Raw genomic sequence first — 18,368 nt, 5'->3', positions numbered from 1 at the left:
CAAATGATCCGGCTGTATTGCAGCTGGTGAGCGGCTGTAACTACAAACACAGGGGCAGCTGTTTTATGTAGAGTGATGGAGACCTGCTTTAGCTCTTGTGGTTCAAGCTGGAAAGACTCCAGTCTGTGTTTCTTGGTCTAAATTCTGAGTCTCTGAATTATATTTCAAATTACTGTACTTGGTAACTTTAATTAAAATATTTAAATGTACAAAAAGAACATACAAAACTAAATAATAAAAATAATGAATATGGAGCACTTCAACCATTCAGTCAGTCCTCATCTGAATCAGAAAAATTGTTACTAGTCAACTGCTCATAAACTTTCAGTAGGTGTTTGATACCCATTGGAAATCAGTGCAGTCAATGAGTACCGCATGAAATGCAGCCTGGAGCACCTTTTTCAGTCTCAGAGATGAAACTGATTTAACAGTCCCACTGCAAAATCCTTCCTGAGTGTGTTTGCAGTGCTTGTTCTAGAACTGCTCCCTGTAGGCTTGTCATCCCATTCCAGTGCCTTTGACAGAAAAATTATTTCTGCTTTTATTCTCTTGGGATGATTGGAGAAATAATTACAATCATTCCTGCAAACCCCACTGATTATCTAGTGTCTTTTTTAAATCCCAAAAGTAATACTTTTGGTTTTAATTTTGGATCTTGAGTTTTAGGTAGGAACATTTTCTATCATGGGATAATTTTGAAAAGAGTTTTAAAAAATGTTAATTATATCTTCTGGAAAAATCTTTGTGCTTCTCGATAAGCTTAACCTTTCTATAAATAATACAGTGCAAAAGAATGCTTATGAAATGGCTGAATTGCCACATTTACTTGTTGGGTTCCGGACAATAGATGGGGCATGAGATCATGGGAATTTACTGTTATGCTTATGAAAGCCAAGCTGGTTGGAGAATGGTGACATTGGCATTTGAATTGCTGGCTGAGCACTGAAAGAGAAACTTCTTTTGAAATACATGCAGTGGCCTCCAACTCAGGCAGTCAAGCTGTTACCCCATGCATTCTTCAGGTCTTTGGTGCTGGAGCAGAGTTTATTAAAAGATACTTTCCTGTGATAAGTCTGGAGGCTTTTAGCCCAGAAACAAGGTGAAAAAAAAGAGGGAGGAGTTGGTGAGTTCAAAGCTGGGGGTAGAGAAGGATCACTGCTGTGGGTTTCTTCTTGAGAGCTTTGGGATACCATCTTGTCACCAATGTTCCTTCACTGTCTCTCTTACAAACCTGATTTCTGTATTTTCTTGGGAAGTTTCCCTCCAGAAAAGAAGGTACCATCAGGTGAAGGCTGGTCACAATAAATAAATAGTTGCCATATCAGGATGCAATTAAGGTGTTCTCTAAAAAGACAGGAATTCAGAAATCTAGGGGGGTGTGGGAGGGAAAGAACAGCAAAAAAAGTGGTTTGGGAAAACTAAGCTCAGGTCTGTTGAAGCCCATGGGAAATGACTCTTGGACCATAATGAAGATAATGGGGAAGGAATACCATGAATATTTTTAAACTTGAATAAAAAGTCAAATATATGCTTTCTATGGCTCCCATCCACAGACTGCTGTACAGTTGGATTCTGTACAGTTCTGTGTTTTCTTTAAAATAATGACACTTCATCTTTTATTTTCTATAAGCCATGAACGTGGTTTCATTTTTGCCATATGAACATTTTACAGAAAAAATTTTGGTTTGAGTATATAACCAATATATTTGTTCCACATCTGTCTGATACCATAATTAGTTAACAGATTATGTCTGGGAGCAGCGTATCTTAAGCCTCTACTTATGTTGTAAGTAAAATTAAAGGCAAACAAATTTAGGAAGGGTAAGAGGAAATATGAACAAGTGCACTCTTGTTTCAGGGTTACAGGAACTGGGAGTGCCGTGTGTTTCATTTGTTACTTCAATAGAATCATCTTACTCATCTTTGTGAACTTCTTAGGTCTTGTTCTTACTACCCTTCCTGTGTCTCTGTGAGGCATTTCCAGAAGGGTGTTTGTGTATATTAAGGTGGAGTAGGACTTGCCTACCAAATAAAAAAGCTGGATTTTTTTTTTAGCAGACTTCTCAGTTCTCTTGCCATGAAACTGAGACATTTTGTCTGGCCATAGCGGCAACTGCATCTTGCTCTTTGGCATGCCTTTCTCTTGGTTCTGGTCTGTGCTTCAAAGGCAGAGGTGGAAATGGACAGTAATGTTTTGTAGCTGGGGTTGTGCCTCTTGGGCAGACCTTGTTCTTGGCAAGTCCCCGAACAGCACGACAGTGGTACCACACCTTGTTTCATGCCCCACGTACCATACACTTGGTCTGTATCATAAACCAATGTTGGATATCCTGTATATCAACATTCACTTTAATTGAGGGGTTAGCTCTAACTGAGTGTGGTGAGAGAATCTCGAGTTTGATTAAAAGAATTCAGAACAAGGTGGTTTAATAAGTTTTTTTTTTCCAGAATTGATTTCCTTGCCTGTTCCTACCCCCTTCCTAGGTGGCTCTGGATGAGGGCAGATGTCAGACAAAAAGCAATTAATTAGAACAGACTTTTTAACAAAAAAAGAGCTGTATGGAGGGGGAAGTTAGGCATTTACTCACAGTGTGGCTCTAGTGAACTAGCTTTGCAGCATATGGCAACCTAAAGATGAAGGCCCTGCAGCAGTGGGGCATATATGGGGAAAATCCCCACAACAGAAAATACAGTGATAGAAACTTCTCTTTGCATATAACCCGAAACACATGGTAATCAATTGCAGGAGCTCTCAACCTGTGGGTTGTAAACAGAAATCAGGAAATTGCAACTGCACTGCCCTTCCTGTGTTGCTCAAGGGCTGGGGAGGGAGAAGCCTGGGAAATGCTGCTCAGTGGCTTCTGCTGCCCAAGAGAGCAGCCGTGTCGCCCATACCTCACTTAGTCTGGTGCAGGGCCCCGAGGGCTGTGACAGTCATCTTTGCTTCTGTGCCTTCCTCACTTCAGTGCACACAAGCACATGTGTGGCTGTACGTAGCTGGTTAATTCTCCCCACCCACCCCCATGCAATAGGAAAAGCAAGGTGCTTTCCTTGCCCTGATTAGTGCATGCATTCTTAAAGTGTTCCTGGGCTTTGGAGGTATGGATTTGGGGATAAACCTGACTGAGTGTCAGGTTTAAAAAACCCATAAAAAACCCATATTTCAAGAGCTATAAGCATCTAGATTTCAAGTTGGCAGTCTTGGTTTGTTGCACAGTAACCAGTAAAACAGCTTGTTAGTGGTGCTGCTTACTTAAAAGTCCAGTAAAACACATGAGATAGCTTTGCTGAGTGTGGTAAGCTAGTGACCAGGGGTTCTGAAGGAATGCCATCTTCCTTAACAGAAGACCTCTTTGGTAGCTATCAGATCTGGTTTAGAAGCATAGCTGGAAATGGAGGGGAAAGAAACAGGGAATTTTTTTAATAAAGAATGTCTGGGTGAGCACTTCTGTCTCTTGTAAAACACATCTGAATCCTCATTTAGTGCAGTGAAGAGTGAGCATGTCTGGCTGAGAAGTGGGAATAAGAGCCTCTGGTTAAGGCTGTAAATAGCAACTGAATCTATCAGTGCTTGTGGAAGCCAGGGTGTTTTTTGGGTGTCTCGCTGGGTGGTGGGTCCTCCAGAGAAGGAAGAGTGTGGATGGGTCCTTTGATGAAGGAATGCCTTACAAAGTAGTAGGAGGCTTTATCAGCAAGAGACAAACACTGTTAGCAGCTGTTGTGCAACTTGTTAATGCTGGAAACATCTGCAGAATATTGACCTGAATTTGTAATTTGTGTACTGCTCCCATAGGAGTTCAGGCACTTGGTCTCCTTTCTCTGAACAAGTTTTCATGTTCTGAGTAGGAAAAGGAGTCTTGCATGATGGTAAGGTATTGGGAAACCAAGGTATCTAATATGAGTTGCCTTGTTAGTTAGTTCTGATTGATTGTGCTATGCAGATATTTGTTTTCTGGCTACTGTTAGGCAGAAAGGCCCAATACAGTCCAATCTGCAATTCATTTGGTTTAGGTCTTCCAAGTTAAACTATTTTCTTCCTCAGATTTGTGTGGGGACCAGCTGGTGAGGAGAGTAATTCACCCCAGAGAAGTGGGGACATTCTCCCCATTTAGTTTCTGGGGGGCAACTAGGAAGGGTATCAGTTCTACATTGCTCTGGCAGTAAAAATTATGAGTGTGTTGCTCAGAAATTGTAGAAAAAACTGATGCAAATTCTGTCTCTCTCAGATTGTGTCTTGTCTCACTCTGATTTCTACTTGCCTACACAAAATAGACCATTACTGAAATGTAAAATAGTTATCCTAAAATTAGAGTGAACTGTGGTCTTGCTGTTGAAATGGGAGTTTCTGGTTCGCTCTTTTTTTAATGTGTGCATTTGGAAAGAAAGCCTTTTGAAACTAAAACTTTCCTTGTTGGTCTTTCAGACACAGTTGAGTCCATGCTTTCAGACTATGACATCCTCTCTCTGTCTAGCATCCAGCAACACTCACTGAAGAAGAGAGACCTCCAGCCTGAGACACATGTAGAGAGGCTCTTAAGTTTTTCAGCCCTGCAAAGGTAATTAAATCATTAAATCAATCAGTGATGAAATAGCATATTTGCCTTCAGTTTCTGATGAGTAATGTGCAGTTTCAAACCCAGAAATTGTTACCTTGTTTTCTGTCATGACTGGCCAGTTCTTCTAGGTTAGTGATCTGCATGGTTATATTGACTTCAGAGTTATATGGCTCAGAGGAAAGGGGAAAGTAAGTTCTGTTTTATTTCTCTGATAGCTGAAGTGGCAGTAATTTAGGATTTCTGTTGCTTTATTCTTAGGTTTAGTTTCATGTAGATTACTCCCACTGATCAGGTTGGATCTCACTTGTACCTCATCTGGCAATGTTGTTGGTACTTGACTTCTGGTTCTTGAAAATCTCAGCCTTCGGTTTTGGAAGTGTGTGTGATGTGTTGGCCAGGAGATTTACTGTATTTATTTTCATGGAGGTTTAATCCTTTTCCTACTGAGTATAAATGTCCCATTAAATAAAATACTTATTTTAATCTTTGTTTGGTTTGGTTTTTTGCTTTTTGTTATAAGATGGGAAATAAAAGCTCTGGTGAAAGGGGGAGGAGAAGTAGAAGGGAGCAGGCATGAAGATTGCAGGAGTTTTATTCTGAGAGTCAGAAAAGTGCCTTGCAGGTATTTGAGTGCTGAAACTGTGAATCTGAAATGGGGAGCAGGGTGAGAATAACACTTTGTATTAACAAATGTGGACCGATTGTTGTTTGTCTGACATCTTTTGTCCTCTGTGTATTCATGTGCCTTCTCCTGTGTCATCTTCAACTGTCGTGCAAGTTATGCATAATTTTTGAATATTTGAAAGGACAATTTTTTTGAGTTTGGAGGGGCAATTACGAGAGGTTAATGGGATCAGATGTCTGACTGTCCTTGTTTTGCACTGCCTCATGCACCCTGGCTTTAGGGTGAGGCTGCCAATGACAATTACAGAATAATTGCAGAGGAGCATGCCAAAAATCTTTGACCCAAAGCTCACATAAACCAAGAACCCATAAGGCTTCTTCCAGAAAAGGTTATCAGTTTACTTCTTGGGATGGTGTTTAGTTTTTGTGACAATATATTGTAAAAAATATAGGGAGTTCAGATTTTTGTTTATGGTCTTCTGCCTGTATTATGTCAGAAGGTAAGAACTTCAACATAGTTTATTTTCAAATAGATGAAGAAATTTCTTGGTCTGATTTTTTTTTTGTCTTCTATAGTTACCAGTAACTGGTTTTGCTTAACTGCAAATGGAGAAGGCACATCATGAACAAACCTACTGTTTTGGATTTTGGGGGTTATTTTTTAACTTTTTTTTAAATGAAACATCTGTGATTCTAAAATATTTACAGTTATGAATTACACAGTATATGTTTTCGTAGCCTGCTTTGAGAATTAATGCTTTTTAACTTCTTTTGGACTCTCAGTAAAATGGAGATTGAATGTATCTGTTATGTGTATACTTTGCTTAAAAATAAATGTAAGTAAATTCTTTTACAGGCACTTTAAATTATACTTAACTGCAACTGCTGAACACTTTTCAGAAAAATTTCAAGCATTAATTGTGGATGGTGAAGGCAAGGAAAAGGAGTATCATGTTCAATGGCAAGACTTTTTCACCGGACATGTTGTTGGTTAGTATGAAGTAGACTATGGGTCAATGCTGAGAAACAACAGCTTTGCTCAAGTCTCTTGGGCAGACTAAATGGTGTATTTCCTTCATTTTCATCAGATATGGTTAGGATGAAGAAATAAACGTAATTCTTATCCCCTTGGGTTTTCTGGTTTTGTTTTTGTGGTGTGTTTGGGGATTTTTTTAGGTTTGGTGGGTGGTAGGGTTTATTGCATCAAGCTCCTAAGATAGGACTCTTGTGTTTAGTTTGGCAGGACACAAAGGTATAATTTACTTAAGCGGCAGCTGGCAAATTATTTTTTTTTGTTAAATGCTGATGGTAGCTTTAATTCCAGCTGGAATGTAGGACTTGAATACTCCTTGCCCCAGAACACAAAGCTGAGGTAGAGGTGATGCAGTGATGCCCAGACTGTTCAATTAAAAGACTAAAAGACAGTTCTTTGTAGATTACTTTTCTGTAAACAAAGATACCATGCTCCACTTTCTGTGTACTTTGTTAGTACTCATGCAGTACTAATGCTTTTGCTAAGTTGTTTTGATTTCTTTGTTGCCTTTGTGATGTGGTGAGACTTTTCTCCTGGAATGCAGGCTGACGCCAACATTGCTGTCTGATAGTAGTTAGATGCACGCTGGCTGCTTTTGTTGGCAGAAATATTGTGTCCCCTATTACTAATCCCCAGAGCCATCTCAACACTTCCTGCAAAATTTTCTCTTAAATCTGAGTCTCAATGACTATGACTATTGGGAAGTTGAGACTTGAGGGAAATGCTGATTAATTTCTTTTTTTATTTAAATTGAACAGTACAGAGACTGAAGAAGGTATTTTTGTCATGAAGTTTAGAAACAATTAAAAACCCCCAACAAACAGTGTCTGTGCAGAAGCACATGCTAAGAACTGAATTAATTTAATTCTTCTGTGCTTATGTTAAAGGAGAGCATAATTCCAAGGTTGTGGCACATATTGGGGATGAAGATTTTACAGTGCGAATCAATACTGATGGAGAAGAATACAATATCGAGGTATGCTTTGCTGTGGAAAACTGTATCCAGATATTCACCTTCTTTTCCTCTGGGTGTTCCTCTTCCTAGTTAGTTGTGTTGACACTTCTGTAGCTCAAACTAGATTTGGTGGTAGGTAATGTTTGTTTTGGGGTGAGGAAGGAGAGAAATAGGAAACCAATTTGGCTTGTAAGTGTTGACTTTTATTAGCGAGTGACATTCTCTGACAGTTGCATGTTTTAGATACATCAGGGAGAAGGTACATTTTAAACAGAAGGGGGTTTCAGAAACAGAAATGGTTAATGTTAGAAATTAGTGGTGATCATGGCCTCTAACAAACTGTGGCAGTCTAAACAGAGTCAATGTCTGTGAAGCTTTTTAAAACTGGCTTTGTTACATCTTGGAAGTTTTCCCATTCTTAGAGCTTCATTGAAAATCCGATATTTTATCTGAAAAACTGGTTATTTTTTCCTATGCCCTTGTTTTTCACTGTTTTCATTGCTTGTGTTATTTTGAACTCTTGGTTAAAAAAAAAATTTCAACAAATATATAATTACAGACTGTCATAATGAGATATTCAGTGCAGTATAATCCCAGTCACAAGCAGTATTAGAATGGCTGAATAACAGTAATTATGGCTGAGTGTTATATGAATATTGTAATTGTCTCCAAACCCACAGATACGCAGAATTATAGGTAAATCCAAGAAATCTAGTTATGTTAAAGTATAAAAATGTGATCAAAATGCCCAAGTCACTTTACTTGTGTTTTACATTAAGAACATACAGCTGTTTGCTTGTGAAGTAAAGCATTTTTGTGTTTGTGGTCCAGAGCAGTTGTGGGTGTGCCTGGTCTCTCCGTGCAGCCAGCCCCCTGTCCCTGGCTGGCTGTGTGTGCAGCTGAGGGCAGGCAGTGGTGTGCAGCCTCTGGCTTGCCCATGCTGCCTCGCTGGTGGTGTCCCCAGGTCAGCTTTGGCCACTGACAGCCCTGGGTAAGATGATTCCCATGCACAGTCACAGAGGGAGCATGCCTGAGTCTGTTCCCCAAAGGCAGCATGGACTTAGCTGCTCTGCCATCTCCTGCTTTTGTTTTCAAGATAGTTGTGTATGGTTTGGAAAGGCTGTGGGCCTTTGTGTAAAGCACTGGTGCACTCACACCTTGCCTTTCTGTGTGAAACCTTCAGTGCTGCAGACATGGCTGCTGACATGGTACAGCTTTCACATTTTGGGACCTTATTGCTGTGAAGCCAAAGCACAGTGTGCTAGATAATGGCTGGCTGAAGTTGCAAGAGCCCTGCCTAAGGGCTAGAGGAGACCCAGAGCCAGGTGCACTATGTTGTAGATGCAGGCAGTCTGTGTTGCTTGGCTTTGGCCAAAGAACTGTCCCAGTCTGTGTCATATTTGGTGGTGTTGCTTTAGCTTTAACATTCAGATAATAACAGGACTTGTCAGTAAAGTGAAAAGATGTTTGTATGCATCTGCTGTGGGAATTGGTGTCTTTCCTCTGGATTTCATGGTCTTCTTTGGTTTTGGAGCAATATTCATGCTTGTGAGTGACTTGGGTAGCTGTTTAACATCAAAGAGCCTACATTCTGCTGTGTGCTTAAAGGCTCTTTGTTACCTGCCTCCTCCTGTGCTTCTGGTCAGTGCATTTGTTAGCAGTTAAAGATATCTTCCTGGCACCATGCTGTTACAGAGGGGAGCAGGGTAACCTGAGAAGCCTCTTTAGCTTGCTCAGATTTTGATGAGATGAAAAATTCTCTCCTATGGCCTTATCAGGTAGCTGGCACTATTTTAAGATACTCTCAGACTTTTGGATTCCCATGTAGCATAGAAGAGCATAAGACTTCTGTTGGCTTTCTTGGGAATGTCATTTTATCAGTAAATTTGTTGCTGTGGGTGAAGTGCATTTGTGCATTTGTGTGTGTAGACAGAAAGCTGTGGAGATACAATGGTACATACATAAAGTTTTGTATTTATCTAGACTTTGGGTTCACTATGTTTCTAACTTCTCCTTGTGCTGTCAGCCACTATGGAGATTTGTAGATGATGTGGAAGATGAAAGACTGCTGGTCTACAGATCTGAAGATATCAAAGATTTCTCAAGGTTGCAGTCCCCCAAAGTATGTGGTTATTTAAAGCTGAGTGAAGATGAACTCTTGCCAAAAGGACTGGAAGACAGGAGACAAAATGAAGGTGAGTGTCCACACCTTGAGTGAGCAGCATCTTTGAAAGAAATTTCTTTCAATTCACTGTGGGGATGGAGTTGGGAAGCAGCACTCCACATGCCTCTTAAAACAACTTTGTACTTCTGTGCACTGTGCAGCAGGACTTGTTTGGCCTCTGTGGCCACTCAGGGTATCCATCTTGAGCTGTGATGGGGTTTTGAGACTTTTTGGTCTCTTTCCTGTGTCCTTTGCGTGTCAGCAAAAGTTGGGGTAGTGATTAGGAACAGGAGGAGAGGTGTTAAGGCTGTGGTGATGACCATAAAAGCTCTGTAGGTAAATCTGATGAATAACTCAGTTTCACTTCTGTGCTTTCTTATCCTTACAAGTAAGTTTGAGGACTGTTAAGAAGACAAAATTTAAGAATAGCCATTAAAAAAACCCAAACCCACAGACTAAACCTAAAAATCCCCATTCTCCTCCCAGAAGCCCACCCACACTCAAATTCAGGTCTTAAATAAGGACAATAGACTTAGCAATGCTAGTAGTATTGAGTGTTTGTTTGAAATACTTACTTTAGAAAGCACCCATCGGAAGAAAAGAGCAGCTCCAGAGGACTCCAAGAACACATGCAAGATGTTGGTAGTGGCAGACCATCGTTTCTTCAAGTACATGGGCCGTGGGGAAGAGAGCACCACTATAAATTATTTGGTAAGTAAATGTACCGTGTTAAAATTTGCTGGAATAGAGGCAGGAAAATGCACCGATGCAGAAGTTAAAACAACATACAGCATATACTACTTTTGTACACACAGCTTTTACCTGGGAAAGTGCTAAATCATGCTTTAAAAATATTCTACAATGAAGCTAATGTAGTTCAGTAGTCTTCAAATTTCACTTAAAAGCAAATTCCTTCCTTTCATATGCTTCTGTTGGTTATGCCATTTTCTGCCCAGGAACTTCTCTTTTCTCAGTCAGAGCTCTAGAGTCTCCTGGATTTTGAAATACAGTGCAAATGATCTGAGCGTCTTTAAAGTTCTAGCATGTTTAATGAGAGGTTAAAGCAACTCATATTGATCTTCTCAACATTTTTTCAGGATTCTCTGTCCAGAACAATAAATTAAAAGCAGGCCCAGTAAACAACTTGTTTGGTTGTACATTGGTGTTGTGGATTAACCCCAGCAGGCAGCTCAGCCTCAGGCAGCCACTTAATCTCTCCTCCCAGATGGAATGGGGAGACAATCAGAATGGTAAAGGTGAGCTAACTTGTAGGTTGAGTTAGAAACAGTTTAATAGCAAAAGCTGTTCACAGCAGCAAAGCAAAACAAGCAAATTAATTCACTGCTTCCCATCAGCAGGCAGGTGTTCAGCCATCCTGAGGGAAGCAGGGTTGCATTGTATGTACCAATTACTGAGTGACCCAGCCAAAACACTGGGGTTGTCTGTCTGTCAGATTTTTGTGAACTAGAACAAGGCCTACCCACAGCCTTTCAGCAGAAGGGGAGAGTATGGGGATCTGGGGGCTGGAGACAAAACAAATGAAAACAGGTTTGAAGGCCTGTTGGTTGTCAAAAGTCTCTTTCTGAACTTTACTCTTTGAAATGCTAATCACTCTGTTCCACTTTTGCTGGCTTTTTGACCTTTCTGTTCCAGAAATGCTTTTACATTCTCCAGGTGAGGGGGCCTCATTTGGTGTATTTGCAGAGGTGCTCTTACCTCAGCATGTGACATGTGCTGAGGCTGACCCCTGTTGTGTTTCCTGGGTAGATGGGTACTGTTAACAACACAGTGATTGGAAAACTAGAGCATAAACTATTATTGAGTGGCTTTGAATGTCACTTCCCAGCAAGTTTGGTTGTTTATATTTAGTAGAAGGTGGTATTTTTAAGAGAACAGCTTGAAAAGGGAGGTATTGATTGTGAGCACTGACATGAGGCTTTCTAGAACCTTGAAACATAATGAGGAAAATAGTAGGTTTTTGGCTGGGTGAGGGTAGCAAGCCTGGGGGGGTCAGTTAAACTAGTTAAGCACCATGCTAAAACAAAGCAGTAAAAACAGCTTCTTCCTCTGCCCTTCCCCTCAAAGAAATCTGGAAAATCAGTACGTGAACAAAGTGTTTTCCAAAATGTCTTGTTCTTAGTATTATTGCTCTTCCACTACACAAACAAAAGTGATAAATGGAAAAGTTTGTGCTGCTTTTTTATGGTGGAAAATTTTCAAGTATATTGGATAATGCTGATCCAAAACCAGCAGTACTTGTATCCAGGCAGTTTGTTTTGTTACTTTACACGAGGTTCAGTTTTAATTCAGGTGACTGTGTCTAGGTAAGTGTGTTGCAGTTTCTCTGAATGTCTTTTACTCCATGAATGCTCACCTGGGTAATTTGTTTTCCTTTTCTGCACAGATTGAATTGATAGACAGAGTAGATGACATCTACCGAAACACTTCCTGGGACGATGGAACCTTCAATGGGTACGGCATACAGATAGAGCAGGTATTCACTGGACTCTGCAGAGGGCTTCCAAGTTAAAGGAACGTGGTTTAAGCAGCAGTGTTTCTGATTATTTTTTCTGGGTTAGAGCTAAAATAACAAAATCCTACTTTATTAACTCTAGCCAGGAACACTCTGAAGTAGCATCTTGCCAGTGTTAATGATCTAACATGATTCCCATTTTGAATTCCTTGCAGTGTTTGAGATGTGAATTTTTAGGGAGAATCTTTCCATATTTGTTCCTAATTCAAAAGTGCTTTTTCTTGCCTGAATATGAGCAAATTTTGTTTCTTTCAGAAATACTCATGCATTTATTTCATATTTCTATTGCTAGTGCTTGGCTTACAAAGCCTGAGTGGGCCTCAAACACAGCTGAAAACAAACAATCTTGCCTGAAGAGCTTTAATGACTCCCTTAGACATCATGCTAGTGTAGAGGCTTGTATATGGACACAGGGAATATAGTGAATTCTATTTCTATGATGGTATCTTGAAGTTAGTGCACAGAAATCAGGAAAGCAGCATTAAAAACAGGAGGACTCCATCAGCTCAGCATACTGCAAGAGCTGTGATGTGGGACATGGAAACTAATGGTAAAAGCCAGATTCCCCCTTTGCTGGGAAAAGATCTGCAGTCATAAAGAAGGAGCATTACTTGGGCAGGGAGGGGGTGGAGAACAGGATGAACTAATTCTGGATTACTGGGAAAGTAGCAATCCTTTAACATACATTTTGGTTAGCTAGAACTCAGAAATTATTTGGGGTTATTTATAATGATTGTAATTGTTTGGGGTTTTTTCTAAAAGTTATATGCATCTCAAAGCAGAATTTTACAGTGAAAACTTCTGATATTATCCTATAAAAGAGTTACTTAAAATATAGTTACTTAGGATTTAGTTAGTGTATTTAACTAGCAGAGGCTGGAAAGTTAATATTGGTCATGCTGAGTCTGAATTTTTTTTCCTTACTGATCTATTGAGGCATTTAAAATTACATTGAAACCTTTTCTGTAGCTGTAAAATTGACCAAAATTCGTCTTCATTGTTGTTGCCCTTTTTGACATGTAGATTATCATCCACAATGAGCCAAATCTTGTAAAATCTGGAGAAAAACATTATAATATGGCAAGAAGTTACCCAGATGATAAGAAAGATGCCTGGGATGTGAAAATGCTGCTAGAGGTAAGTTGTAACCCTTGAGAAGTTGTCCCCCTAAACAGAGAATTGCTCATTCATATGGCTGCTCTGTAGTAACGGGTGAAAGTCCTCTGCTCCCTCTGCATGATGTGTAGATGTCACACCAAGTCAAACCAGCTACTGTGCCCTGTAGCCTGTGGTATGGGGCTCCCTTGCATAATTACAGAGCAGACATCAATTAGTCTTATTAATGTGGTCTGAGTCAGAAAGGCAGTCCTGATACGTCTGGCCCTGAGACTGGCTGCCTTGTGACCTTCATTGAGTTGTTGTACTTGGCTTTGTCCTCCCTGTGAAAAGGGAAAATGAATAGACAAGTTATGTAAATGAATGTGTACAGTGTGCTTGGCCATTAGTTGAATTTCCTGCAGCTCTGTAGGATGGCTAAACAGCTGCTGTTTTCTTACTTAAGCACCAGATCTAGGAGGTACTCATCCAGCACATAAAATAAATGTTATTATCTATAGAATAATAACAAGCACTGTAAGCTAACAGAGATTTGACTTTTTTTTTTTCTTTTAATTTAAGCAATTTAGCTTTGATATTGCAGAGAAAGCAGCTCATGTGTGCCTTGCTCATCTCTTCACGTATCAAGATTTTGACATGGGAACGCTTGGACTGGCTTATGTTGGCTCTCCCAGACCTAACAGCCATGGTGGCATTTGTCCTAAAGGCAAGGCTTCTTTTTCTCCTGTCCCAGTTGTGGGTTGGAAGCTAGTTTTTGTTATTGATGTTTAATTCTTTTTTCCAACTTTCTTGGAGTATATTGTGTTATTTGCATAGACTCTTGATGCCTAGAGAAACTACCTGGAACAGAGGCTAGACAGCGTTAAGGGAATAAAGTAGGTATTTATTAAAGGCCTTCAAAGGCTACACCTTGGGCAGTACAAGAGCCTGGCCAAGGCTACACCCAAGATGAATGACCAGTCACAAGTTTTCACACTTTTATAAGTTTTGGTCCATTTACGTGTTTGGGTTAATTGTCCAATTACAGCTTCAGGATATGAAGTCCCATCCTCCCAGATTGCTCTCCTTAATTCATTCTTGTTCATACTTCTTGGGCCTGAAGCTGCAGCAGTGTCCTTGGTTCTCAGGCTGGAAAAGGATTGTTTTGTCTAACTAAACTGTTAGGAGGAGAACTTGCTAGCACTTTATATGAAGTTCAGAGTTACATACTAATGCAGTATTGAATCTGGAAAATATGAGAGCTAAAACTTAAGGCATCACTCTAGTAGTTGTTTTTTTACATAGAAGGGATGACCATATTTTTTGGCTGGAGCTGAAAAAAGCAGGAAGGATAAAAGCCACTAATCACAGTCACTAAGTTGTCTGGTGTGAACAGGCTGTATAGAAAAAATCCTGTTCTAAGGGCTGCTTTGTGTGGATGCATCCAGCAGTGGTTCTGGGATGGCAGATGCTGTTGTCTTGGAAATTTCTGCAGTTTTTGCCTTTACTGCAATACATGAGCTGTTGGAGCTGTGCTTGAAAAATTCAGCTCCAAAAACTGGTAAGAGGTAGGGTCTCACTAGTGAGCCTGTGAGAACAATAAAGCTATAAAGCTTTTCATTTCCCCTGACAAGTTTCCCTCTCCTCCCAGAAGTACTCTGAAACCCAAGAAAAATGTTTCTCTATTTTATTGCTCACTCTTTTAGCTTATTACAGCCAAATTGCAAAGAAGGATATCTATCTGAACAGTGGCTTGACCAGCACCAAAAACTATGGGAAGACCATCCTCACAAAGGTAAGAGTATCCTCCTCATACGTGTGTGCTGGTGATGTGTGCCATAGGATTGTGACAAGCTTCTGTGCTCTCTCACAAAAGTTTCCATTTGAGTCAGAACTCTGGGGACAAGGATACAGATCATAAAACAAAAATCTTTTTTGTTGTATCTGACAAGCGGAGTCAGGACTGAATGGAACTGAAAATTGAATTCACTGTGAAGCAGGAATGAGGAAACGGCTAGTGTCTCCTAGGGGCTGTGGTTTCCTAGATATAAACAGATTTTTGATGTCTAAAGATGAATTGAAATGTATTTTGTTTTAACAAAAGATCCCCAAACAAACAACAAAACCCTAACAAAACAAACCCTCAAATAGAACAAGCAGGCAAAGTAGGAGGTTTAGTTTGAGCCTTTTAATGAAATTTCTCCACCTGATTTTTGTGTGTCCTGAGTAAAGAATATACAGAGCAGTATAGTAGACAGGGCTTATTAGTGCTAATACTAAGCTTAATGTATACTGATGCTTCCTGGATTTTTTTCCCATACTTTATGAGATAGTAAATGCACAAAGGCCTAAATATGAGCTTTGTCTCACTTGTAAAGACACCACAGCAGTGCCTGTGTCTGCCTCTATTAAATCTTTGAAGTTGGGCATATTTCGCTTTTGCTGACTTCTGCTGGCTTCTCAGCTGTGCTTTTCTGTAGTGTGATTATAATGGGAATTTATAATTGATGTGTGGGCTAAAACTTGGCACAGAAACTGTCAAGAAGATAGGGAAAAAAGACAGTAAAGCTTTGTGTTAGTGGGATGTTGACAGAGAGATCTAGCAATAGCTGTTGCCATGCTATTTGCAATTGTTCAGTCTCCAGACTGGAGTTCTGCCTTAGATTACAAAGAAAGCTGAGTTTTCCGTCTTCCCACTGGCAAAGCTTATGGCTTGGGACAATGGTTCACATTGGTTTCACAGAGGAAGTGCTGCATGGTGTCCACTTAGGTTTAAAGAAAACAAAACCAAATGAAACAGTGAAGCAGAGGAGGGATGCTCAGGCAGCTCTCCTGTCTGTGGCTCCCACATTAGCTGTCCTTAGACCAGGGCAGCTCATGGCAGTGCTTGTCCTTCCTGTGCCCACACAGCAGCTGCAGCAGCAGCTCCTCTCCAGAACTGCCCAGTCTCCTTGTGCTTACCTTTATTTCTGTGTGAGTTCAGTTTGTGGTTGTCACTTTGTGAGCTTGACACCATCTGCTGGGGAAGGCGCCCTGGGAGATGCACAGCGAGCATAGCCAGTTTGGGATCCTCAGCACAGGCAGGTGTCTTGCATACATGATGTTGGAAATCCATCCCTGTTGGGCCACAATTGCAGGTGTCTTTCCTAGAACTCATGCAGTAGCAGAGTTTATTCAGCACTCCTAATGTCATTGTCCATTTAGAAGAAATAATTCTAATGTCAAGATATGTTAAAGAAGAGATTGACTAATCATAATAGCTGGTGTTTGTTTGTATTGGGTTTTGTTTTAACTTTTTATGCCTTCCAGCTACATTGAAGCTAATTTTTGTATTTAAGCATCTGCATTGCCTTGAAAACAAGTTTAAATTGATGTTCTAGGATAGCATTTTGCCTTTACCAGTGATTTCATGTTCAAATCTAGTCCTTGAACTTGACTTTGAAAAGGGCCACAATTTTATTTACCTTCATTTCTCCCCTTCTAAAAACAGAAAAATGTTCACAGGAAATTCCCTGCCATCTTGGTGTATCTTAGTTTTGCTGGTGGTCTAGAAGTAGCTGGGATCTTCTGTCCTTTACTGCTCAGACAAATTGTTTCCAGCGATGTTTTTTTTTCATGTTCAAAAAAGGAGGCTGACCTGGTTACAACACATGAACTTGGACATAACTTTGGAGCAGAGCATGATCCTGACAGTCTGCCAGAGTGTGCCCCCACTGAAGACCAGGGTGGGAAATATGTCATGTATCCTATTGCTGTCAGTGGGGATCATGAAAACAACAAGGTATGGTGGTTTAGTTTTGCATCAACACAAAAGTTTCTGCTATGGTTAGTGACCCTTTGCATGGCAAATCTATTTAGTTAATGATTCTTGTAGTTTGAAACCACCAGAATGTAATGGATTAGTCATAAGAAAACATTTACATGCAGTTGCATTCTCTGTAAGATAAGCGCATCTTTGGAATTTGGGTTTCAGTGGAGTTCTCAGATGTCAAGGTGCATTTTAATTACTTGTTTCTAATTAGCTGTGGCCATATGCTGCTACAGGCAAGTCCCAGCAAGAGTCAAATCCAGAACCTTCAGTACCACACAGTGTTGGGGTGGCCCATAGCTGCTGTTGGAGAGGGTCTGCCAGGCACCACAGCTGTGGTGGAAGTTGCCCAGGCAGTGTGGCGTTGGCATTGTGCCTGTGGTACAGATGAGAAACCCAGATGAGCAGGGAATGGTTGGCCTGCAGTCTGGTCTGACCTGTGGCTGTGCCCAGCCTCTCTGCCCAGAGGCAGCGCAGTCTGTGCCTCTTGCTGTGCTTCACATCCTGTCCTGGGCCCGCTGAAGCCATGGGAAAGCTGGAGTTGTCTCTGAGCCAGACTGTGTGGGGGAGCCCCTGCAGTGGGTGGCAGGGTCTGTTACTGACCCAACTGTTACTTTCCCCTCTTAAAATTTTTCCAAGGTATCAAACTGACAGTATGTAGGGAATAAATGCTTTCTGGGATGCCAGACCTCTGAGGCACAGGGGGGCTATGGCTGTCTTAGATGACAGCTGTTGACAGAAAGGTACACTCAGTGCTGCTTTTTTGCCCTGTGACTCTCTAGATGTTCTCAAGCTGCAGCAAAAAATCCATCCATAGGACCATAGAGATCAAGGCCCAGGAGTGCTTCAAAGAGCGCAACAACAAAGTGTGTGGGAACTCCAGAGTGGATGAAGGGGAGGAATGTGATCCTGGCCTCTTGTACCAACTGGCTGATCCCTGCTGCTCTGCAGACTGTAAACTGAAAGATGGTGCCAAGTGCAGGTAAGGGGAAATGAGCTGCAGCTTCTCTACACAGGAGAGAACTTTGGGCTGGGCTGAAAACTCCTAAAGTCATCTGCAGTAACACAGGCCTCTTTCGCATCTTTAAGGCTGAATGTGTGAGCTCACAATAATGAAAGATTTAATGAAAGGCTTCTATGTTCACACATTAATTTTTGTAGCATTCTGTTTTCCTGAGAAGTGTCAAAAGCCACAGGCTTGAAAATTATTATTGTCATTGTTATTTACTAGCATTATCATTAAGCAAACTTAGGCAATCAAAAAACATTAAAAATTTCCTGTGCACACTTTCTGTGCAAATACAAGTTTTGTTTGTGTGGGAAGGTGGCTTTTTACACTGGTACATACTGGTAATTCCAGACTGCTGCAAAATGTGTTTGCAGTAAACGACTGCAAACGACTGCAAACGACTGCAGTAAACGACTCCTCTATCTGTTACTTCTTTTTGGGGTGTTCATGGTCTTGTTGCAATGCAGTGTCCATTCCTTTTTTTTTCCATAGTTCATCTCTACACTACGTAACATTAGAGAGCTTGTGCAATTCCTGTTGTTTAGCAAGAAAAGCCATCAATTTTAATGAGTGGTTTTGTACTAAGGCCCT

The 18,368-nt window shown here is 40.7% G+C and overlaps 1 protein-coding gene across 1 annotated transcript in view; it reads left to right on the top strand.

Annotated features, from left to right (window-relative positions):
• Positions 1–18,368, top strand: part of ADAM17 (ADAM metallopeptidase domain 17) — a 35,286-nt gene that overhangs the window by 7,871 nt on the left and 9,047 nt on the right. The window contains exons 2-12 of the mRNA XM_015620894.3: positions 4,424–4,556; positions 6,037–6,170; positions 7,101–7,189; positions 9,195–9,363; positions 9,913–10,043; positions 11,737–11,826; positions 12,889–13,002; positions 13,543–13,687; positions 14,667–14,755; positions 16,589–16,741; positions 17,551–17,750. Of these exons, the coding sequence (XP_015476380.1) occupies positions 4,424–4,556; positions 6,037–6,170; positions 7,101–7,189; positions 9,195–9,363; positions 9,913–10,043; positions 11,737–11,826; positions 12,889–13,002; positions 13,543–13,687; positions 14,667–14,755; positions 16,589–16,741; positions 17,551–17,750 (1,447 nt within the window). The remainder of the gene's footprint in view (positions 1–4,423; positions 4,557–6,036; positions 6,171–7,100; positions 7,190–9,194; positions 9,364–9,912; positions 10,044–11,736; positions 11,827–12,888; positions 13,003–13,542; positions 13,688–14,666; positions 14,756–16,588; positions 16,742–17,550; positions 17,751–18,368) is intronic.

The sequence above is a fragment of the Parus major genome, chromosome 3 (assembly GCF_001522545.3).
Source record: "Parus major isolate Abel chromosome 3, Parus_major1.1, whole genome shotgun sequence".
In the NCBI taxonomy this organism is placed as follows: Eukaryota; Metazoa; Chordata; class Aves; order Passeriformes; family Paridae; genus Parus; species Parus major.
This window is presented reverse-complemented; position numbering and strand designations above follow the sequence as displayed.